General features: G+C 46.5%; 1 protein-coding gene across 1 annotated transcript in view; it reads left to right on the top strand.

Moving 5' to 3' along the window:
- Nucleotides 1–25223, top strand: part of PAPPA (pregnancy-associated plasma protein A, pappalysin 1) — a 250111-nt gene that overhangs the window by 30749 nt on the left and 194139 nt on the right. Inside the window, exon 3 of the mRNA XM_012664387.1 lies at nt 3480–4542. Within this exon, the coding sequence (XP_012519841.1) occupies nt 3480–4542 (1063 nt within the window). The remainder of the gene's footprint in view (nt 1–3479; nt 4543–25223) is intronic.

Here is a 25223-nt window from a genome sequence, read left to right as displayed (position 1 = left end):
TGAGTGAGCTATTTTCATGCAGAAATAACTCCCTGTCACCACTCCACACCCCCATCCCTACTGAAGCTCAGTGATTTTCTTTCACCACTTAGACTCCAGGTAAATATTTCCCTCTGAACTTCTAAAGCCACTGCTTCAAGGTTCTCATTTCCCTTAATGTGTTTCCTCTTGGTTCCACTGAAAACCCTCTCTTTGCCCTTCCTCTCTGCTTCCTGGGGCTAAGCCACCCCTCATTCCTTGGTTCTGTGTTGCAGAATCTGCCTTTTCTCACTTCTTCCCCCGTCTCTCTCAATTGCAAACAGAGGTGGCCTGAGATCGAGTCCCAAGCCCCGAGAAGGTTCTGAACTGAGGACACCCTACAGATGTGTAAACATTTTACCTTGCTCACCAGGCTAGCTGCCTTCCAAAAGCAACAGGAAAACCAGGGACTGGGAGCCCCTGGCAAAATAAAAACCTGCAGGGAGAGAGAGAAAAAAAGAGAGAGGAAAAAAGGATCCCGTTTCAGATTTTAATTCTCTCATTAGAAGACCCTTCATTTTCCTTTTATGAGGGAAGGGGCTAAGCTGGGGGAGGGAGAAGAGGTGAGCTAAGAAGTAGGGGGGCATGAATGTGGTGGCTTCAGGAACCGTAATTCTAGTTGGCTCCATAGTGGACAGCAACACGTGGATCTGGGGCGACTCACTTCAAATTTGGAGTGAAATTTTGGGCTTTGGAGGGAGTCAATAACAAGGCAGCTTTGGATATATAGTCTCCTGATGTCATCTAGGCTGACAGAGATCTATGATTTCTAAGTAGGGTTTGCCAGTGGGTTTGAGGAGGACTTGGGCTTTTTTGAGCCTTCATCCTGCTAGCCCTTGACAATCAGGCAAGATGCCTTCAGGATGCCCCTCTGTCCCTCTCTGGGGCCTTTCTGACTTTTGTTTCCAGTCATTTCCTACTTTTCATCTTCAACATCTCCCCTGAACTCTCCAACATCGTAAACATGAACCCTCATTTGGACAGCCATGGTATGCTGGGGGTGCTTTATCCGCTATGTCTTTTAAGTATGACAATATATTTAAAGACAGATACAGATGAAGAATTAAGTCATTTTGCCCCAGACGTACAGCTAGTAATTGCTGTTGTCAGGATCCAAAGCAGATTACCCCGAGTCCAAAGATCCTGCTTTCCACTCTGTCAAGAACACATTCCGTCCTCTGAGTCTCTCTGTCCCTTAGCCACAGAGACATAAATTAGTGCCTTTGATTCTGTTCTTAAAATCCCTGCCTTTTCGCATCTCCTGCTCTATTTAGAATCATTCCTGTGCCTGCTATGACAAGATGCTGGGCAGGTTACTGAGATGACCCAGACACAGTCATTGCTCTCAAGAAGCAAACGGTCTAGCAGAGGAGGTAACAGTGAGGATGCAGGCAACTCCGAAACCAGAGAATGACTGTCGAGTTTCCTAAAAGTGAAGTGAGTTCGGAGGAGAGAATGATGGCTACTCACAGGGCAATCAGGGAGAGCTTCTTGGAAGAGGTGCCTTGTGTGTTAGTCATTGGGAAATCTGGATTAAAGAAAATCAGACTGACCTCGTGTGTGACAGGGAACTTCATTCCATCCCCTTCTTTGCCAGATGAAGAAAAAAGATCCAGAGGAGATACTTGGTGCTTCATCAAGGTTGCCCTGACTGTAAGAGCAGGATGACTCTGTAAGGAGACTCTGCCCATTATCTGAGAGACTTTGGGGTGGGGAGTGGGAGGAGAAGCGTAGGTGGGCCTAGAGGCTCAGCCAAGACTTCTGGCCATGTCAGCTGTTAACGGAGAGATTTACACGAATTCTAAGGTCCCAGTGCCCACACAGGAGTGAAGACTGTGTGGGCCTCCTCCACTGGTTTTGTTGGAAGCTCTTCATGCTCATTTGCTGAGTGCTCATGGCAGGTGCACACTCAATGTTATGTTGACCGCGACGATTCTCCAGCTGAGAGTAGGCACTGTCCCTCTAAATGAGCATCTTTTATTCACTCGCATCTCCCTCTGTTTCTCCTCGCACCTGGCCTCATACATCAGCTGAAACTCAAAATGCACTCTTAATTAGAAAGTCCTCTTCCCCATTCAACAGCTTCATCTGTGCCAAGGACACTGGGTATATTCCAGAAAGGCTGGGGTTGGTGAGCATAAAAATAATTAGATCCAGAGAGAATCCACTAAGCTACTTCCTGGGATTCCCAGAGTAAGTCTAGAGATGCCTGGCTTGGAACTTCCCCCAAATATTGAACTAAAACTTGTGACATGCCCCGGGTAGAGGGTGTGGCTCAGATCCCTGGGGACATTAGTGAGGCAGGGGAGGTGCCCCAGAATTAGTGCATAGGACAGTGAATCCTGGGGTCTGAGGGATCTAGGATCCATTTACCACCTAGCTGGCCTTGAACCTGCCTCTTCACCTCCTTTAATTTCCATATCCTCATTAGTTAAATGAGGAACTTAGTATCACCACTGTAGGAGTGTTACATGGATTAAATTAACTAGTACATATGCGGACCTTAGCACAATGCCTGGCTTGCCATAGAGGCTAGGGAGGTTTTATTCATTATTATTAACCGTTACGTAGGTGTTCCCCAACATCTTTTGATGTTAAGAGAGCACTCATTTTTTATGTATAGGCATTAGTGTTAGGGAGAAGCAAGCTGAATTGGGTCTCAGGAAGTTTGTCAATGACTTGGTGTAACCAGACAAATGCCTCCTCCCATTCTGTGGGTCCCAACTCCCCCACCTATTACGCAAAGGGGTTGGAGGATATAATCTATAAAAGTCTTTCCCACTTGGCTGTTAAATGTGTTTCCTTTCTTTGAGGACAAGGCTAGCCAAGACTCCTATTAGAGATAGAAGCTTTGACATTTTAGCTCTTGTCCCGTACTTTCTAGGCCAACTTTCCCAACAGTGCAACACCACGGATCATTTGATGACGGCTAAAGGCAGATGTGTACTATATAGTAGGGACGCCCTTGTAAAGGAACATCTTCTATCCGTTATCATTTCCCTCTGTTTCTCCTCTCACCTCGTACATCATACTATACTGAAAATTCCCTCTGCATTAGAAAGTCCTCTTCCCCATCCCACAGCTTTGCAAAACCATGGTTTCCAGATTTTTATTATTAGTGGTATAGTTGTGGCATTTTCCTTAGGTGAAGTACCCATTCTTCAAACAAAAGTCTTTCTTGTATGCTTCATATTCAAAACCAATAGAAGTGGAATGGCGTGGGTTAAAGTTGTGGCGAGAATGCCCCAGACCCAACCTACTCATCCTCTCGGCTCCTCCAACCCTCGCCTTGCCCTTGGGGGGGTCCCAGAGGCACCATTAGTGACTGCCAGGATCTCACAGAGCACTTTGCAAACCACTAGTCTAGGACATCCTGATATAACTTTTATCAGAGAGAAATAACGTGCCCTCCTCTTCTTCCATCCTTTATTTATTCATCTTTCTCTTTTGGGGCCACTTAGGGCTATATGACAAATGTTCTTATACCTCGCGTGACCGAGGATGGGTCGTGGGCATTCACACCGTCGGTGACCAAGGCAACAGAGACCCACGCTACTTTTTCTCCTTGAAGACAGACCGGGCCCGGCAAGTGACCACCATCAATGCCCACCGCAGCTACCTCCCAGGCCAGTGGGTATACCTAGCTGCCACCTACGACGGGCACCTAATGAAGCTCTATGTGAATGGTGCCCAGGTGGCAACCTCTGGGGAGCAAGTGGGTGGCATCTTCAGCCCACTAACCCAGAAGTGTAAAGTGCTCATGTTGGGGGGCAGTGCTCTGAATCACAACTACCGGGGCTACATCGAGCACTTCCGCCTGTGGAAGGTGGCCAGGACTCAACGCGAGATACTGTCAGACATGGAAACCCACGGCCTCCACACTCCTCTACCTCAGCTCCTCCTCCAGGAGAACTGGGACAATGTAAAGCGTACCTGGTCCCCCATGAAGGACGGCAACAGCCCCCAAGTAGAACTCAGCAATGCCCATGGCTTTCTGCTGGACACGAGTTTGGAGCCCCCTCTGTGTGGGCAGACGTTGTGTGACAACACAGAGGTCATCGCCAGCTACAACCAGCTCCCGAGTTTCCGCAGGCCCAAGGTGGTACGCTACCGCGTGGTCAACCTCTACGACAATGGCCACGAGAACCCCACCGTGAGCCGCCAGCAGGTCGACTTCCAGCACCGGCAGCTGGCCGAGGCCTTCAAGCACTACAACATCTCCTGGGAACTGGAGGTGCTGGAGGTGAACAACTCCTCCCTGCGCCACCGCCTCATCCTGGCCAACTGTGACATCAGCAAGATCGGGGATGAGAACTGTGACCCCGAGTGCAATCACACACTGACGGGCCACGATGGCGGGGATTGCCGCCACCTGCGCCACCCCGCCTTCATGAAGAAGCAGCAGAACGGGGTGTGTGACATGGACTGCAACTACGAACGGTTCAACTTTGATGGCGGAGAGTGCTGTGACCCTGAAATCACCGACGTCACCAAGACGTGCTTTGATCCCGACTCTCCACACAGGTAAGACCTTGCTGGGCAGAATGTGCCCCGTTGAGAGCTGAACTCCATGTCCCCGTTTTATAGCTAAGGCGCCTGAGTGTTGCAGGAGTTTTCCAATTCACCCAGCAGCTTCGTGAGCGAGGCGAGTCTCTTACTCGAGTCTCATGGGGACCACAGGCAAACAGAGTTCAGTGCAAAAAATATATATTGAGTGCCTATCATGGGCTCTGAAGGAAGACAGAGCTTCTCGAAGAGCTCAAAGTTTAAACTGGGTGCCATGCTGAGTACAGATAGATGCTGTCATACTGTACGCGGCAGAGTGGGTGGGAGGTGTGCTGTCCCGTAAGGCAGTCCCTAGCCACATGTGACTGTTTAAATTTACATCTGTTAAAATCAAATATAATTTAAAATCCAGTTCCAGGGTTACACTAACCGCATTTCAAGTACTCTGAATTTGCATAAGGTCGTGTCTACCATTGCAGACAGAACAGTATAAAGCACTTCCATCAGCACAGAAAGTTCTGCTGGACAGCGTCGGTGGAGCTGGGGTCTGCTGGGGCTAGACAGCCTGGGTTCAGATCTCAGCTCTGCCACTTCCTCACTTCGTGACCTCTTGCATGCTGTTTCTTCATGTAAAATGGGGCAAAAATTACAGTAGCTATTTTGTCAAATTGCTCTGAGGATGAATGGAGAGAGGGCATATGAAACACATTCTCTCTTACAGTGGCTAGCACATAACTAATTCTCAATAAGTCTGTTGGTCATGACTTATGTGAGGAAAGGCAGTGTGTTGTGTTCAGAGACGGCCCTGGGAGATTAGAGAGAAAAAGTTCACTTGCAGCTTGACTGTATTAGGGAAGCCTTTTCTGAGAGAGGTGGCATTTGACCAAGATCTTCAAGAACAGGTATAATTTGAGGTGGACTAGAACAAGTCTAGGAAGCTAATGAACAACAAAGTCGATAGAAGAGGTATAACAGAGCGAGTCTAGAGGTATAATGTGAAGTTGAGGGCCCCAGGTAAAAAGAAAATTGTGCTGTATTTGGGATTCACGCTGAATGAGTAGATTTTAGCTGCACTTGCTACAAAAACATAAAAGAAGGAGGTAACTGTGAGATGGTGGTATGTTAATTTATTTCACTATAGTAACCTTTTTGCTATCTATATGTATCCCATAACATCATGTTGTATGCTTTAACTATACACAGTAACCAAAATTTACTTAAAATTAGGTATAATGTGGATGTCAAAGATTGGTTTGGAAGAGAAGGGAGGATACACCAAGCAGAGGGACTTTATTCTCATGTATCACTGCAAAGAAGGCAGAGATGTGGTCTAATGCCTCAGCCTCTGCCATGCGTTATCACCTAGAACCAGTAATCCCAAACTGGAAGCCAAAGGTGAACCCAAGGGTGACCTGTATTCGATGCGGGACCCTGGAATAACTAGTTTCAAGCCAGAGAGACAGTCGATATCAACTTTCTTGTTTTTCCCGGATTCACGCTGAACTTTCCTGTTCTGTCCAACACACAGGACCCTGGACTTGCTGATGGTTCAAGCACATTTGCCAACCTCTGCATGTTTTCTGCTGACTCTTCTCTTTATGCCTCTCTCAAAAGAGCAAGGGCCTCCCGTGCACAGACCAAATACCTATGTGCAAAGGAATGACGATGCTGGCAGGAGAACGTCCTACCTGGCAGCAAGTCAGAAAGCACGTCAGCTCAGCCTCCTGGCACCAGGAGGGGCCCTGGACTCTCACCTTGGCTCTGACACTTGAATAGCCCATGTGAGAAGAAGCCGTGGTGTGTGTGGCCAGTCCCTTCCAGGTGACAGAGCACTGTCATCTTTGCTCTCATTTGGGCCTTGCCAGAACTTCGCAATGGAGGCAAGGCAGAGGTTAACATTTGCATTTGACTGATGGGGAAATAGAGGAAACTTAGAGAGTGAAGCACCTCAGCCAAGTTCACAGGTCAAGAAAGTTATTAGGCTAAATCCCAAATGCAAGTCTTCCATGATCAGGGTAGTGTGTTCTCCGCTGAGCTAGACTCCCAGGAGGTACCTCTGTGCCCGGGCAGAGTGGGCGTGGGGGACAATGGGCACAGCTGGAAGTCAAAATCATCCATTCATTTGTACATCCATTCATTTGCTCTTTCGTGCATTCATACAACAGTGTATTCAGCACCTGCCAGGTGCCAGGAAGGCGGGTGCCCTTAGCCCTATTTTGCTGAAGGAAATCCGGGATTCAGAAAGATGAAGAGACTTACTTAAGGTCACCCCACTAATAAATCAGTAGCTTGGATTCGAACCCAGGGCAACTTGTTCCAAAGCTCCCGCTGAAGGGGGATATGTTTAAATCCGAGAAACAGTAAGGGGTAGATTCTAGGAAGGGGTTGACAGGCAGGGTGGCTTTATAAAAGCCTCGGGAGAAAGCTGATGACTATGACCAGGCAGGACCAAGGGCAGCTGGCCCCTGCGGAGAGCCGTGCTGGTGTGTAGGGGCTGGGGGGCCCCAGGTTCCAGACACCTCACAATCAGCAGACAGCCCTGGCAGGCTGCAAAGGCCTCCTATTTTCTAAATCACGGGACTGCATGCCCAGAATGTCTGTGAGCGGCCATGTGCCAGCTGTGACCGCTGTGACCAGGGCTTGTTTGTTTGCTGGCTGGGAAATCTGTGTGCCCTCGCTGAGCCCCACCAGGCCATGTGTCATCTCCTGATGAGGCTGGAGGTTACTGGGCTCTGGCAGCATCAGCTCTCCTGTGTGCACAGAAACCTGTGGAAGGTTGCAGAGAAATATCTGCTTTGTGACTTTAAACAAAACAGGGAGGAAGGGAGGAAGAGAAAGAAGGGGAGGGAGGGATGGAGAAAAGGAAAGAAGGAAGGAAGGAAGGAAGGAGGGAAGGAAGGAAGGGAGGGAGGGAGGGAGGGAGGGACTTGTATCAGAAGCAGTGAAAATTTGATTGACATTATTTAGGTGATTTTTAATAAAAAACTGAACTTAATTCTCATGCAGTTCTCTCTCTCTCACTCTCTCTCTCTTTTTCTCATCTCTCATCTTTCATCTCTATTTCTGCCTCTATCTCTACCTCTTTCTTTCTTAACAGTTGCAAAATCACTACTTCCCAATCTACTGTGAAGGCCAGTTTTGTTTCTTCCTGTGTGTTATAAAACAATACCTTCGTAACAGACAACAAAAATGAATTGACCTAAAACCCAAATACCTCAAGAACGGTGTATCAGTGACAGGGAGGGTCCTCCACAAGTTTCCGAGTGCTGCCTCACCATTTCTCTCACATCCTGCCGTAAGTTAGTGGGAAGTAGTTTGTGGACTGCCTACTTGGAGCAGCATTGATTAAAATTCATCATTCTGACAATTTCTGTAGCAGTTCCCTTGAGTAAAGTGAGATCCACCAGTAATGCATCTGGACAGATTGGCAAACTCTAACAAAGAAGTGCGATTTCTTTTCAACGCATTTAAATTCTTATTTTTTATCTAATACTCATTGGGCCCACTGGTCCATGTTCTCAGGAGTGCATGTGTTTCAAGACAGCACCCAGTTCCAGCAGAAAGGTTGCAAAAGACATCAAAACGGTGTCAATTGTCAGATTTGGAAACATCCTCAGAGACTGTGAGTCCAGCCTCCTTATCGCCCGCAGAGGGAAACTAAGGCCAAAGCTCACCCAGTTCTTTAGTGGCGAATCCTGAGGGAGGGAGGGGCTCCAGATTTCTGACCCCTGGCTGTCTGCGGTGAGTCAGTTTCCCAGCACTGCCCTGACATGCTTGTCAGCACAGACACCTGTCACCTCACGTCCTGTCCTTGCTGTCTTCTTCTCAACTCTCCTGAGAGCTTGGGACTGTGAAGTTCCGAGTGAGTGAGTTTGCAAGGGAATTGGATAACGGCCTTGGGTTTCCACGAGCCGCTTCAGAACTGTCAGAGCTGAGTTGGCAGTGGGCTTTCCTGATGAAGTGGCAGTGATAAGGACAGCTAACTGAGGATGTTGAAGAAGGGGCTGGGAGCCCTGTCATATAACCATTTAAACATGTTTAGCCTGGAGGAGAAAATTCTCATAGGGCCAAGATCACAAGGTCATGACAAACACGCTTCAAGTCTCTGAAGGCCTGCCCTGCAGGAGAGGTAGTAGGATTATTCTATGTGGCTTCCAAGCCATGGCTGGGAGCAGAGTGCTGCAGTTACAGGAGGTGGCCTTGGGCTGAGTCATAGAGGATGTCATCTCCAGTCAGAATGGTCCTTCTAGGGGAGAGCTTTGCGTGTAGGTGAGTGAGCTCCCCATCACCAGAGGCATGCAAATCAACACTGACACACCATGGCCAAAATTACAGCACTGGCAGAGAAGGTGGCCTTCATGATATTGACCTTGAGCACTGCACAGTCCAATTTTGTCACTGATATTTTATTCTATATTATAATAGGAAACCAAATCGTGACTGTTTCTCTTCTCTTTACCGGGCATTTATTGGGCATATAAATAGCTTCTCTGCTGTTCACGGGGGGTGTTGCAATGAGTTGGACGTGTTCCTCACCATGGAGGGGCTTCCACTTTGGTGGGAAAATCATATGCAAACATAAGAAAATCTGATCTGTAAGTTTAGAGACACGCAATGGGACAGGAGACCTAAAAAGCAGAGATTTGTTCCGGCTAGGGGAAACAAGGCAGCTCAGCTGGAGGAGGCATGACGTGAGTAGGCAAGCAGGAATAGGCAGCCCGTTGAGAGGTAGAGATGCAGACTGCATCAGTCAGGGTCCTAGCAGGGAACAGATGGCACATTCAAACAGAATAATTAAGGAGAGCTGGAGGAGGGGGCATTTTGAAGGAGAGGCTATTTACAATGCTGTAGACAGGACTTAGGGCAACCAGCAAGGCCTAGCGCTATACTCCAGGGCAGAGGACCAGCAAACCACAGGGAGCCATTTCCACCCTTGGCCTGTAGGGGCAAGAGGAGGGAGAGGCGATGGAGCCCAGAGAGAGTGGCTGTGTGGAGCGGGTTTCCTGGCAGCAGCTGTCGCTCTCAGCACAGGGAAGCAGCCAGGCTGCAGTCACCTGAACAGAAGGGAACCAGGAGAGTAAATTACACATTGTCACTCTCTCTGCCTTCCAGCCTCCTGCAGGTGCTTCCCCTTGGGGGAACTAAACTGGAAGTCCCAAGGCAAAGGAACCTGTTGATGCAGCCTAGGGCCAGCCTCCCAAGGCACAGAGCAGGGTGGGAAGGGCTGGGGAGGGGATCAGGATGAGCAAACGGAGTCTGTTTAGTGCACAGCCAGCCAGGCCAGCCCATGCAGAGGGGCCCGTTCAGTATGTCTGGGATCCAGACCATGAGCAGAGAAAGGGTAATTCATCTCATGGAAAACTTTAATATCAGGCTTAATCCTCCCTCCCTCCTTTCTCTGCCTCCCTTCCTTTCCTTCTTTCCTTCTGTTCTTTTCTTCTCTCCATGAGTATTCATTGAGTGTTTCCTCTGTGTCAGTCTCATCGCGGCTCTCCTGGAGCTCACCACGTAGCAGGTGAGACACACAGGTCAACAGCCCACTGCAGTCGCTGGTGCGAGGCCCGGCCAGGAGCAGCGGTCTGTGTGAGCAGTAAAAGCCTTTCTGTGAGACTGGCCAGTTAGAAAAAAGACATCCCAGGTGAACCTTGGCCATTCTCTCCGGTGGTGGAGACAGCCAGGTCGGCAGAACTTCATCCGCAGCCATTAGAGACGTCTATGAACAAGTGGAATGCACTTCACACACCCTTTCATAAATGAGATGGAAAGCCTGGATATTAAGAGAAAGTCCCAGTGTCAGGAAATCCAGGGGCATTTGACACTCTGGGCTGTAACTACCTCCCTGGGAGAGAATATTGCAGCAACCCCCATCCCGTGCCCTGTTCCTGTTTGGACCCCTCTAAACCGAAAGCTCTGGCACCCTCAAATGAATGTCACCTTTGTTCATAACTGTCTATTCATAAGGAATAGGATGGGTGGGAGAGAAGAAACTTCCCCTATACACTGTTGTCTCCTAGGGAAACGTTGCCTTTGTCTTCTCTTTATTATCATTGTTTTTTAATGTAACAAGGGCATTCCCCTGGGGCCAGGTTTTTTAAAATTTTTTTGGACCCGAGTGAACATTACTGGAAGTCTCACAAAAGGGGCTGTGATAAGCCTTAAAATCACCCCCTTGACCCCTCTGCTGACAGCTGCGCCCTCCGCCCAGCCTCTTCCCCCGCCCCTTATCAAGATCCAGTAAATGATTTGTCTTTTCTTGGTGGGGTTTCCCATGTATTTTCTGTGATGATCTCATGGAACATATATTTCCTACTCCCCAGTTCCTTCTAAATCTAAAAAAGTTGACTGCAATCAAGGACTGTTAGGGCCGAAAGGAGCAGTAGAGGGTCCAGCAGCAGACGGTCCTCCTGCTACAGATGAGATGGCCATGCTCTCAAGGAGGGGCAGGTGCTGACCCAGGCGGCACAGTGAGAGTGGGGCTGAGCTGACACTGAGACCCAGCATCTCACCTCCTGCTCCCGTGCTGTTTCAACTCCCCCCGCTATTGCCTTGATGTCTTAGAAGCCGGCAGTTTGGAACTCGGGAATGTTATACTGAGTATGGCCGTGTTCTCACCTGTCGTCCATGTTTTGTTAAGATACCACAGTATCCAAAGCACTGTGATAAATGCTTTAGGGATTCAAGATATAAACTCTGTCTTCAAGGTGCCTGTGTGCTGTGGTTTAATGACATTTTGTTACAGTCATTCAAGAGACGGCAAGAAGGCAGATGACTAATTTCCCAGTGAACCACATAGACTTTAAGGCTCCCATGAGCTCTGAGAAAAGGCAGGGTCACTGTGGTTTGGAGGAGTTAGGAAGGGTTTAATGGTAGAGAAGGGACAAAGAGGCTTCTAGCATGAACAGGCTTTGTCATGGTGGAAAAGAGCTGGCAGGCAGGCCAGACGGTGGTATAATGGGGCAAAGGGCTTGAGGTCAGGGGTGTTGTCAGGGTGCAGGAAAGAGGTAAGTCTGGTTGGGGCTTCGTGCAGGTAGATGCCATGAATTTTTTTCTTCCAATTGTAGACCTTGAAGAATCAGACTGATTTAGAATGAAAGAATTCAGTGGAAATAGATTCTAGCCTTAGCTCAGTAGTTTCCTAACTATGCAATCTCTGGCAAGTTGTTTAATCTCTCTGAGCCTCCATTTCCCCATCTATCGAAAGGGAATAATAGTAATATCCGACTGCCTGGATCCCACGACTGCCATGAGGGTTGCATAAAATGATATTCCAGAGAGAGTTCTGGGAAGAGTTAACCAGCATGCAGATAAAAGGGGGCATTGTTATTTTTCTCAGTAACTTTGTTCATTCTTTTCCAGTAATCACGTAAAAGAAATTGCTTGGAATTTTATAATCAGAATATCAGGCTTTATTTAACGTGACTAATATTCATTAAAGCAATAACAGGAGTCAGGCCTGGTGTAGTGGAAAAATTATGCGTGTTGGAGACTGACCAGAGTTTGAAGCTTGGCTCCGCTCTGCACTAGCTGTCTGACCTTGGCACATTGCTCAATAAGAGTCACCGGTTTCTGATCTGTAAAACTTGGGTGATAACAGCTATCCTGTGGCATGTCATGAAACTTCAATGGAGTCATCTGTGTGAAACACCTGGTGTAGTGCCTGGCGCATAGTAGGTGCTAGAGAAAAGTTTCCTCCCTTCTTGCTTGCACACATGGATACCATCTCCTCCCTGTCAGCATTGCTTCACAGAGACTGTCTTCCTACGGGCTCATAAAAAAGGCCTGGATGAAACTACAGTATACAAATTGAGAGCATTTACCAAGATTACTTTCATTCTCAAAATACTAATTTTTTTTTTTAAGGACTGGCCACAGGATTGATATTTTTAAATAAAAACCACATAACTTCTATCAAACTCATTGAGTTTGCACACTAGTTTATTTTGAAAATGACCCAAATGTCTTACTGTGTTAGAGGACACGTTTCTATACGGAACCATCCCAGGCAATGTTGGGATTGGTCATAATCGGGGATGTGCCGGACTGGCTGAAGTTGCCCGATTGTTCGACGTCCTGCAGCCCTCACGCCAGCGTGAGTGCTGATACGCAGACACACATACCCAGGCATACTTGTACACAGGGTTTGATTCCTCTGATTCAGTCTGGGTTTTCTTCATGCTGTTCTTCTGAACAAAGTCTACCTTTTCTCGCAAGCTCCATCTGAGGACCTGGTACCTATGCCACTTTGGTCTTTAAGAGCAGAATATAGGGGTGAATGGAGTTAAAAGAAGAACTATTCATGGCCCCTAAGGATGAGGTTAATAAGGAGCTCAAAACAGGGACCTGTGAGGCACAGTGGAAGACCAGCACAGTCGAGCAAATAAATAAGAACACAAGTTGTGGAGACAGAATATACTTCAGTCAAGCCACTTAACAGTTCTGTAACCTTACACAGGTCTCTTCCTTTGTCAAAGACTCAGTTGCCTCCTCTGTAGAATCAGGGATGAAAGTAACAGTCTACTGCATTGGGTGGTTTAGAGGGTTGGATGAAATCATACACAGCCAACCCTTTAGAACAGCAACTGGAACATGGTGAGCGCTGAAAATAGCAGTTGTTGCTGCTGCTGCTGCTGCTGCTGCTGCTGCTGCTGCTGCTGTTGTTTGGGGATTCCCCATCTCTGGGAACTCTTCTGACCTCTCACATGCCTATCCCTGAATTCCCAGCCGCCTTCCAATGCTGAGACCCCTCACTGGAATCTCAGGCCTGGAGGAGGAATCAGAGATGACCTAATCAGTCACTCTCTCCTACCAAGAACCCTGCGTGTACTAAATGCATTGGATTCATTTTCCCAAGAGATAAGTGGCATGCTATACTAAGTTTATGCATTTCCAACAGAAAGCCAAGGTGTGTGTCTGGGATCCCAGGCGGGGGCTCATTGAATAGTGAGCGGGGAAGGAACTGGAAAGACGCCAGGAGGGTGCCCGCAATGTGCTTAGTACCCCAGCAAGCAAGCCCTCTCCTGGCCTGGGACTCTTGCCCCAGCACATCCTAGATCCTCAAAGTTTACAGGTAAAAGTTGGGAACCTTTTGGGGGAACACACCAGGGAAGCCCCCCGACATGCCAGGATCTGAGGTGCCCCCTCTCTCACCCTTCTCCTATGTGTGTTCCCTATCCCATCTCCTGGACGGGTGTGAGTACTGGGTACCCTTTCGAGGGCCTTGGCAGGAGGCAGTGGGTTTTTTCCACCCTGGGTTTGGCAAACTCAGCACTCTCATTTTCCTTTCTCCATCCACTGATGACACTGACCACTCATGACAGCCTCGGCACTTGGTCAGATGCCCTTGCAGGTTAGGAAACAAAGCCGGTGGGGGTGTGAGGGAGGGTTGAACAGGCAGACAGCAGCAGTACATTTTGTTTTAGGGAAATACATTTTCCTACGTTGGTTACAGCTCAGCTTGTTCCTTCAAACTTACGGCAGGGCAGTTTTCCACCTCCTGAGAGGGACCCTCCACACCTCCACTCTCACTTTCTAGAAACACAAAACTCATGTGTGAACAGTAGGTTTGTTTGCATAAGTAAAACAGACTTGCATTTCCCTGTTTTGTGGAGGGTGTTCTCCATCTTTCTCCTTCCTCCTTTGCCTTTCCTTCTTTCTCTTTTCTGTGTTCTCGGCTGCTTCAGTGGTCTGGTGGTGGAGGGTGGAGGTTGCAGGGGGTGCCGTCTCCATTCCAGGCTTCTGCTGTGTGTGAGTGCAGCCTGTTGTGAGTTCAGACAGCCAACCTCAGCTCTTGGCCTTGAGCTTGACTTCTGACTACTGAACTATTTTTATGGCCACAGAGGACAACGATGACTATAACTCCACAAAAACATGAGGCATCTCAGAATCTTACAGAGAGTAGAAGAGAGACTCAGGGGAGAGTCTTTTCCCATGAGGATCCATGATCGAAAAGCAGTTTGCCTGTGGTCTGGCCAAGCACGAGGAAGGAAGTGACTAGATTCTTCCAGGAACTTAGTGGCCAGCATGGAGTAAGTCACTTCCCTTCTCTAATTTCAAATTCCTCATCTGCAAAATGGGAGGATGTTCCTGTTCAGGCATTCTCAAATCAAGGCATTGTAATCCTGGTTCCAAGCTTATGGGGACTAGAACTAGAGCACAAAGAAGGGACTTAATGTTTAAAAGGTACAAAGAAAGCCGTGCCCTGGCAATGAGAGATGCCCAGGGAAATGGGAGTCAGTCCCTGCCTTCAAAGGATTTACCAGACCCTATATGTAATTGGGTACGATGTGTTCAGTGTAGGAATGAGGGAACAATTATGCTCTATGACAAGTTGAAAAATCCTACTCACATTACTCAAATCCCAACAGTGGCCCAGCGACGGTACCCCATACTGAAGCGGTCTGCATGTCTGCTATTTCATTTTCCCTCGGGCCCCAAATGTGGCATCCTCTTTCCAAAAATCAATTTGAAGTTAATTCTACTTCTGACAGGCTGACATATAGTGTCATGCTTTCCAGCATTATTTCCCCATACTCGAACTCTTACAGCATCCCATAACCTTCCGAGAGCTGTCTCCGTTTTAACCCCGAGAGGCCAAAATTTGGAGAAGTCACTAGACTTATTCAAGGTCATCCAGAGAGTTCTACATCTACTGTAGTGACTGTATTGTTTTAACTTTAGATACGTTTGTTATTTGCCTAAGGTTAGATGATTGTCATGGGGCCACAGTCCAGATGAAAACTCGGACATTGCTGTATTGACACATATTGGTGATGATGGAATTCATGATTTATCCTTCCCAAGCTTGATATTTTTTAGTTGGCATTCACATCGGCTATATGGCCTGCATGGCTATAACTTAGAGCCAAACTATGCGGCCTCCTGAAATACCGCCATACTTAAAACATTGTGGCTGCTACAGGCTATAAAATAGGTTTCATTTGCCTGTGTCTAATTGTGCTTTAGGCATAAGACAGAACACAGGGCTGTCAATGAGCTGTGTGTTTTCTGTTTAGTGTGGTCAGTTGTGTTATTTATCAATTGCGGTTTTGACATTCCAAGAAGGAAGAGAGGTGATGGGAAGAGAAAGCTGTGGGCCCTTGAACTGTGTGGTTTTGTTGTGAAAACAATCGCTTGATATGAGATACTCACATTACTATTGTGAACCTTTTGATTACAGTATCACACCTCAATTGTCGCACCTTCTTATTTATCAGGTGATTTCTTATGCCTTAATGGCTGCTTTGGAAATAAGTAAACTCTGGGTTTCTGAGGCTGTGAAAGCAGAGATTGTAGTACCCCTAGAAAAGATCTTAGGAAAGTGACTGTTTATTCAACAATTTGTGTGTGTGAGTGTAAGTGTGAGTGTGCGTGCCTACTATGTGTCAAGCACAGTGCTAGGTGCCGGGGGTATAATATTGAACACTGCACAGGACAGCTGTGATTCTGCCCTCTTGGATTTTCTACAGAAAGATAAGCAGCTAGGTGTATAAGTGCTGTTATGGAGAAGTCCAGGGTGCTGGGAGGAAGACGGGGTGGTTACCTGACTCAGACATTAAGGGGTCAGAGTCGCCTCTAGGCTGAGTCCTAAAGGATGAGTCATGTAACCAAGTGAGTGTAGCCGAGCTTGCCAGGAACCAGGTGTTCTGACACTTTGCCTTTTGCCCTAGCGGTCTCTAAAAATTTTTTTCAAGAAGGCAAATGAAAAGAATAGCAGCTGTGTAATTCCTAGTAATGTATTTATTTTAAAATAGTGTCCTTTGTTCTAAGACTATTTTATTTTTTCTCTTGTAGTACTACTCAAGTACCTTTTATGTTATGACATGAGGGACATCATACATGGTGGAGGTTTTTCCCCCTTTTGAATGCTTTATTTATCCATCAAAGTTACAAATCACTACTCACTTCCATCTCAATTTTTGTCAATAATCCAAAAGTCTAAGATCCTCTCCACGGGCCCACCCTGCCTCTCTGAGCCAGCACCTCCTCTCCTGGAATCCAGATCCTTGGGATTTTCTGTCTCACTTATCACTGGTCTCGTCACGGTCCTGTCCACAGAGAATTACAGGCCAGTGACTTTCCTATGAGTCGATTTTCAAGGAGATGCAGCAGAGGGCGCAACCCAAGGAGACAAACCTCTTGCTGGGCCTGGGGTTTAGAGCAGCAAGTCAGGGGGCTTTGATGCTTAGCATCTGAGACTGAGAAAAGAAAAATACTACAGTAGACCAAATAATAAACCAGACCCATGAGCTTTCCTCATTCCCACCCCAACTCAGGGTCAAGTCGTTCCCAGGAATGAACACCACTACTTCAGAGCTATTCTTACATCCACACCTTTTTCTACAAGATACAGCCAATGCCTCCTTTTTCACTTTCATCTCTCCTGTAGTCTGTCTTCCAAATTCCTCCAGGAATCTCTTTGGAAAATGTAAACTGTATCATTTTATCCTCTGCCATATGATCTGCCAGAGTCTGCTTAGAGCTTTCAAGACACTTTCCACTCCCCAAAATCTGGTACACAAGACCCATCCTGACTGTCTTAGATGGTCTTGTGCTACTATAGAAGAGAGGTTTATCTGGCATACAGGTCTTCAGGCTGCACAGGGAGCATGGTGCCAGTATCTGCTTCTGGTGAGGGCCTGGGGCTGCGTCCACTCATGGCAGGCGGTGAAGGGGATCAGGGATCACGTGGCAGGAGAGAAGGCAAGAGAGAGAGGAAGAGATGTCAGGCTCTTTTTAATAGCCAGCTCTTGCAGGAACTAATAGAGCAGGGACTTACTCACTACCAGGAGAGTGACACCAAGCCATGAATGAAGGATCCGCCCCCGTGACCCAAACACCTCCCACTAGGACCCACTTCCAACATCGGGGATCAAGTTTCAATATGCGGTTTGGAGGAAACAAATATCCAAACCATGGCAGTGATGTAGCCAGTGCTGTCCGCTCCAGCCTCATCTTACGAAGTTACTCACATGTTCTCAACTTTGCAACCACTTGCAAGTAAGGACTTGCAATGTCTCACTCTTCTCATGCTCTTCCAGGCCTCTGGGCTTTCTGGAGCTTCTGCCATTTTCCCTGCTTCCCACACTCGGTCCAATATCCAACCAAAGTTTATTCTTTACATGAAAACCTCAGCAATATCTTACCCACCTTCAGCTGGGTGCGTGTCATTACTGTATGCTCCCAACACATCCTGCACCCCTCTATCCTAACACATATCAGAGGAGAAAGTAAGGACTGATGGCTCAGGATATGGTCTGTAGTATGCAACACACTGGGGTTTGTATCCCACCTCCAACACCTATGAGTGGAGGGAACTTGGAAAAGTGGTGTCACCTCACTGAGCCCTGGTTTCTTCACCTATAAACTGGGGATACTCATATGTAACCTTTAGAGGTTTTGTAAAGCTTCAAAAAGATAATATAAAAAACTACTTCAACAGTGCTAGTGCATAGTAAACTCCCCCAAATGGTAGGTGTCATTAGTATTACCACATTATGTTGTGAACATCCATTTACTTGGCTCACTTTCTTCATAAAACTTATAATACTTTGATAACAAAAATTGATTTTTTTCCATAATTTGTGTGCCCAGTTTCTAGCTTAAGCATGGGATGTGATAGAATCTCAATAAATGTTGATGAATGAAAGTAGAGAAGAATGAATGAATGGTATGTGGAGAGGAAGGAAGGAAGGAAGGAAAGAAAGAATGAAGGTAGGCAGGAAGGAATGGAGGGAGGCAGGAAAGAGGAGAGGAGAGGTATTGAAAAAATGGTTTATTTAACAAATGAATGAAAGAATGATCAATTTCTCAATTGATTTCGATTAATGCTATTACATTTTTATTTCCTGTGTTTCAACTTTTCATATAAAAGCTGTTATTTTGGAAACCACTCATTCAGGATTCCGAGAATTGAATAAACTTTCTCAGTATTTTTCTTCTGTGTCTCTTTTTGTAGATGAGGGAGGCAGATTTAGGCATTTCTGACAATGAAACTAAGCAGGAGAATAAAGTCCAGATCGCTAGGGCCCTTGAGATGAAGTACAAAATTCAGGTTTTCATACTGGTCACAGCCTGGAGAAAGCTTGTTATTTGGAGCAAGGATATGGATGCAATAAACATTCTGAGGTTTATCTAACTTTAATGACTTGCCTTGAGTGGCTTTGATCTTTATATTTGATAATCATTTTCAAATGGTCTAGGGTGTTCTGAAAATTGAGTAGCGGTTCATGGACTCGAGAGCCTCTTTGGGAACGACAAGCTGCAATGAGAATTTGGAGAGGGACAATGTTATAGGACTTGCCCTATGACATGGAGAAACAAGGCAGCCTCCTGTGAAGAAGATAAATACATTGGTCCAGTGGTGGGAACCAGGGTTTGCTGATGCCATGGAGACCCAACAGGCATTGGGAGCTAAGGCCAGTTTTCTCTAGTTCCGTGAGCAAGTTTAAAGGGGAATTGTGCATCTTGGGGCCTTTTCATGAGTTGGGTCCTCTTCTAGGCACTTTCTCATGCATTAGCTCTTTCAATTTCTATATCCGCCTTTCTGGGTTGAATTTGATAATCCCCAGTTCACAGATGAGGCAATTGAGATCCAGATAGACTGAATCACTTATCCAAGGTCACAGGGCCACTTGGTGGAAGAAGGTGGATTTGAATCCTAAATCTCTTTTAAAATAGCCTTCTGCTGCCTTTTCCTCTAACTTGAAAGAACTGTTCCCAGTCTATAGCTTACAAGTGGCCCACTCTCAGCCAACGTTTAGCTCAGACAAACCCTCCTCAAATTGGGGGTATTCGCACATGGCCAGCCCCATCTCTGTGACCAACCTGTACCCATCAAGAGCCCAGGTTGCAGTTCTTCGGTGAGACATTTCTCAAAGATCTCCTTATTGGGGAAATCAGCTGAAGGGTGACCTGTTTTGAATGGGAATAGAAATCGAGACTCAGTCTTGCCCTGGGCTCGTGAGCTGTACTTCTGATCAACCTTCTTGAAAATGGAAAAGCCAGTGCATCATGCTTTGAGAGTTGGAAAACTCAAGCCTTCTCACATGTTTTCCCATGATTTTATTTAAAGAATTTGTTGTTGTTGTTGTTGTTTTTGTTTTGCATTTTGAATGTGGTTTCCTTTTGCTTCTCTTACAATAAAACAGGCCCTGACAGCCCTCTCATTCAGCCTATTACAGAGTTGTACCATCTCGGACCAGTGCATTTAGGAAATATGTTGTTGGCACTCACCAACAAGTGAGATGCATAAAGAAAATACTCTAATGACAGTTGAGTTGAGAGAGCTTTGATCTCCCTCCAGAACTGCACTCATGGCTTTGAAATGCAGTTCTGGCAAAGGGGTAAAGTCTGGGCGTCTTGGCAGTCAGGGCTGGGCCCCGTGAAACAGACATTCCAAGGGACCCGCAACCTCCACAGTGGGATCCAGGTGTATGAGTTGTGCAGGAAGAAAAGAGACACGGAGACACTGCTCCTGAAAGGCAGCTCAGGGAAGAGGATCTATATTAGGAGGGATGTTCCAATCTAGCAAAATATTTCCCAAACTTTTTTTTTTTGATTGTGCTGTTTCATGGCTTTTTGCAAAGGTAGAAAATGTGTGTGCAAGGAGGGGGAGATTATGGTCAAATATGATTGGGAACACTTCATGCACTATCTGCCTTATTCTTTGCATCATTAAGGCTTTGAAAATTCTCACAATTAAAAAATATATACACTTAACCTTGTTTAATAGAGCATGTCTTAAACTCATTTGACTCAGAAACCCTTTTTCTTTAAATATTCATTTGCTTCTTGTGGATTTAGCCTTCTGTAGACTGTGATCTGGAAAATGCTGAGCTACAGCAGGCAGCAGAGTGTAGTGAGAAGAGGTCAGATAGGGAATGCAGGTTCTGCACAGGGGTGTCCAGCTGAGGGAGAGAGGAGGGCCTGCCATCGATCCCATGGTTGACTCTCTAAGCTATGCACCCTTGCAAGGAACTGTGTTCACCTAAAGGGAGAGGTGACTTCACTACCCAGGTGCCGTACACACGGGCTAGAGCATAGAGGTTGGTTGCCAGGCCCTTCTATGCATCTTATTTGATATGTGACCTTGAGCAAGTTCTCTGAGACCTGGGCTTGCTCATCCTGTTTTGAAATTACGCAATTGGAGAGGGAGGTGCTCGGCAGCTGCCTATCCATGGTGGCTGTCTCTCTCTTGAGGGAACATTTAAGGGATACAGAGATGACAAAGACTGCTTGAAGCTCATAACCAGATAGAGAAGACAGATGCTCACACAGTGAATACAACCCAAAACAGGATGATAAAGTACTGAAATTAAAACTAGAGGGCACAGAGGAGGGAGGACTCATTTTCAACTCCAGTTGATGATGATGATCTGGGTGTTGCTAATAATAACAATTATTGTTGTACTAACAATGATGCAATAAAGTAGCTCACGCTAATCAACGAGTGCCTTCCATGTGCCAGCCCCACGCTAGGCCCTTGACCTGAGCTGCCTCTGGTCCTCCCGACAGCCCTGAGAGGTGATCATCATCACTGCCATTTTACAGAGGAAGGTGGTCAGGAGAGGACACATGGAGGGCATCACGTAGAAGCTGGGCTATGCAGGGAGGGTGAGATTTTGAAAGCGTAAGATTCAGGAAGAGAGATTATGAGGCAGAGGAGGGAACTAATGGACGTGCTTAGGGAATGAGCATAACTGGGGAAAACCTGATATGGGATAAAGAAGCCATGGAAACTTGAGTGGGTGAGGTTGCAGGAGGAGGAAGAAGGTTGTATCATGGGGAAGAGACACTGGAAGCTGAGACTGGGAGAACCACCCAGAGACAGACTGTCAAGTTTAAGTTCTTTCCCAGAAGGAGAAAATAGGAGGCCAGCATGTGGAGAGGAGCTCACATTTTCTGGGCGTGTGCTGGGACCATGCTGAGCTATCATCTCATTTAATCCTGCCAGGGTCCCCATAAGCTAATTGAGACTCAGAGACATAAAGCAACTTGCCCATGGATATAGGTTCATCTGTTCAACTCTGAGTTGTACTGGTACATAATAGGCACACAGCGTTTTTCGATTTGAATTGATTTTTCTGGGGGATGGAGAATGTTTTTTTAAAATAAATTTGACCAATTCACAATATATTAAATATATATAGGATCAACCTTCCCATAATTGCCAATGTCCAGTCAGATGGCCCCAAGCAAGCCCTCTTCTGTCTCTCCCCATCACTATCCCTAGACTCTAAAGTTCCTTCTAAATTTGACCTCTTGTGCTTTCTCCTCTGTCGACTGACAAAAGGGGAAAACAACGTCATCTTCAAGGGGTAGGAGTAGGGAGTTAAATACCCACATGGACTACTGTCCCCAAGATTTTCTTTCCTCCTGATACATTTAGGAGTTACCCAGCTTGGCTCCGTCTTGGCAGGGAGACCTCAGTCAGCCAAAGGAAAACTTTTAGCCACAGAGCTGTGTTTTTATTCCCCAGGAGAGATGAGGGGGAGAGAGGCCATTGGGGCCAGGGATCCTCCCCGCTCTGGGAAATGGAGTCTTCCCAAAGCATGAAAAATCCCACTTACAAGCCAAGGAGAAGCTCTGACATCCCACTTCCCTGCTTTGGGCTAGGATGAATACCACCTCTTGAAAAGATTGGCTTCTGCAATTACCACTGAATAAACAATCAATTAACACGTCTCCCCTGCCCTTACCCCACCCTGTCTCTGTCTCTCATGAAGCTTTCTCATCGCAGGGCTGTGGGGCAGAGGTGGCTTTCTCTAATAACATCTGTGTTCTCTGCCTGAGAGAACACTTGATGGAAATGGACAAATCAATTAGAAAACGATAAATTTAGTGGAAAGGGCTGATCCAAGAAAATCTCGGCTCCTCTGTGTTTTCATTCTCCTCCCATGCATTGTTGCTCTTTCTGCTGTGGGCCTGGGTGAGCTTGGAAATGAGGGTGGGGTTGTGGGAAGAGTTGGAGGCATCTAGATTTGCACTTGGCCTTGTCGCCAGTGGTGTGATCTCCGAACCTCCATTCCGTCATCTGTGAGATGGGGATAAATGATAGGAGTAGCTAAACGTGTACTGAGGTTTTGTACATGTGGGGCATTATTTAAGGCACTATTCTAATTATACTCCCTTTGTTAACTTCATTAATCCTCTGAACAACTCCATGGCATAGGTACTGTTACCATGTTCTTTCTGTGTGTAAAGAAACTAGGGCACAAGAAGTTAAGTAAATTGCCTGGGGCGGCCCAAACATCACGTGGAAGAACTAGATTCAAACCTTGGGGACGAGCGGTGGCTGCATTGCTTCAAATAGCGAACAGAGATGAGGCAACCTGTGCTCATAGCAGTGGCTGGCACACAGCAAGTGCTTAATAAATGTTAGCTTGCTCCTTTCTCTATGCCTTTTCTTTCTTTCTTTTTTTTTTTTTTGAGACAGAGTCTCACTTTGTTGCCCAGGCTAGAGTGCCGTGATGTCAGCCTAGCTCACAGCAACCTCAAACTCCCGGGCTCAAGTGATCCTCCTGTCTCAGCCTCCCGAGTAGCTGGGACTACAGGCATGCGCCACCATGCCCGGCTAATTTTTTCCGTATATTTTTAGCTGTCCAATTAATTTCTTTCTATTTTTGGTAGAGATGGGGGGTCTCACTCTTGCTCAGGCTGGTCTCGAACTCCTGAGCTCAAACAATCCGCCCACCTCAGCCTCCCAGAGTGCTAGGATTACAGGTGTGAGCCACCGCGCCCAGCCTCTCTATGCCTTTTCTGATGACAGAGCAGACTGATTAGAACTCCTCAGGAGGCTTTCAGTCCAAGAAGCTGAAAAGAAGGGCTCAGCAGCAAGGTTTTGGGTCAAGATCTAAGCTTGTGTGACTGTCCCTGGAATTAGTCAGTTCAACCTAGACATAGAATTAACCTCTTCTTTCTCCACCTGTATCTCTGAACATTTTTGTGAAAAGCTATAGAAATGATAGTCACAGGGACATTTGGTCTCATGAGCTTGGGTCTTTCTATGACATGTGTGGCTGGGACACTCTGGGTCTCAGATGCATCCTGTTCACATCAGGGTAGAGGTGTGGGTTTGCAACCCACAGAAAGGCTCCGTGTAGCATCGGGCAGCTGTTACTGACTCCAGAGTATTGATAAGGAAACTGAGGCCTCATAGTCAGGGATTGTTGAAACTGGGATTGAGACCTAAATATTTTAGCTTTTTTCTTTCCCAATTTAAATTCAGTTCCATCAGCATTTACTGAGTGTTCACCAGGTATCAAGCCCTGTGCTGAGAGCTGGGTAAACGGAGATGAATAAGGCACCTCACCTGTCCCCAGGTAGGCACAAAAGGGTGGTATGTATAGACAGGTTAAGCAATTAATGGAAATGGCATATGAGAGCGTACACTACCACCCAGAGATGGTAAAGGGGGCGCAGGTGAGGTGGGAAGCAGGAAAGTCTTCCAGTGAAATGATACCAGAACAGAGGTTGGATTTGTTCATCAGATGCAGCAGCGTGAGTAAAGGCACCTGTGGGCTCATGCATCCATCGTGGTGGGCACAGAGGAGCTGCCTGTGCGCAGAAGCACATGCGAGAGAGGGAGCAGAAAGAGAGGAGACCGAAGGGTAGGTAGGGGCTTGGAGGTCATGCCAGGGAGTCTGGGCTTTACTCTTTCACATATGGGTAGGGTAAATAGTTATTTTGCTATCCTATTACCCCAAGAGAGAAAAAGAAAGGAGCTGTCGTTAATGTGTACTACTGGCTGGGCTCTGTGAGAACTCCCAGGGCGAGACAGCATTATGAAAATTATTAATAGGAAAACACTACCAACTAGCTGTTTGACCTTAGCAACATAAGAAGGTTGCTGAGCCTCAGTTTCTTTCCCTGGAAAATGGGGATAATAATACTATCTACCTCTGTGTTATTGAGAAGATTAAGGAGATAATCCATGTAAACTTGGGCCAGATAGGAGGGCCCAACAAACAGGAAATATCATTATTCATTGGCTTTATCTCATCTGCTGCATCACACTGCTCGCTTGCTTATTTATTTGTGTTTGTATTCATTGATGCATTGATTTATTTCCAACCTTACTCAAAAATGACTGTCAGCTGCCAACAGGATTCCTAAAATGCATAGTGGCAGACAAATGGGGCTGAAGGAAACATGAGAGGGGAGCAAGATGCCTCTCTCTGCTTAGAAAACGAGTCACTGAATAATATGCCTGTGAGTGATCCAAAGCAGAAAGTGGTTCCTCATGTTCAGGTTTCTGTCCTGATGAGAGTCACACTCCCCAAGAGAAGAGTTCTTATTTCTTGAGTACCTAGGATATGCCAGTCTCTTTACAAAGACCATCTCTCTCTCTGTATCTATCTATCTACCTATCTATCTATCTCTCCCTCCAACATATGTTTGTGCCATGTATTAAAGAGCTGATGATTGTACAGTGGGGAGTTAATTTACTTTCCAGTTATGTCAGTCTACAATGGCAGCCACCCCAAATATGCTATCCCTCCCTGGTTTATTTACATATAAATAAATAAAGGCTTACGATATACAGAATCATTTGTTGGAGTTAGGATGATGCCTCATTGAAAATAGGATAGGTTTCCAAGCTAGCCAGTATTAGCCTTGAACAACGGTTCCATAACTTTGGGAAATCTATTTAATAACTTTGGAACACATGTTGCTCATTTTGAGAGCAGAGTAATAATGCC

Source organism: Propithecus coquereli, unplaced genomic scaffold, assembly GCF_000956105.1.
Source record: "Propithecus coquereli isolate 6110/MARCELLA unplaced genomic scaffold, Pcoq_1.0 Scaffold89, whole genome shotgun sequence".
NCBI lineage: Eukaryota > Metazoa > Chordata > Mammalia > Primates > Indriidae > Propithecus > Propithecus coquereli.
Note: the sequence above shows the minus strand (reverse complement) of the source record. Positions and strands in the feature narration are given on the sequence as shown.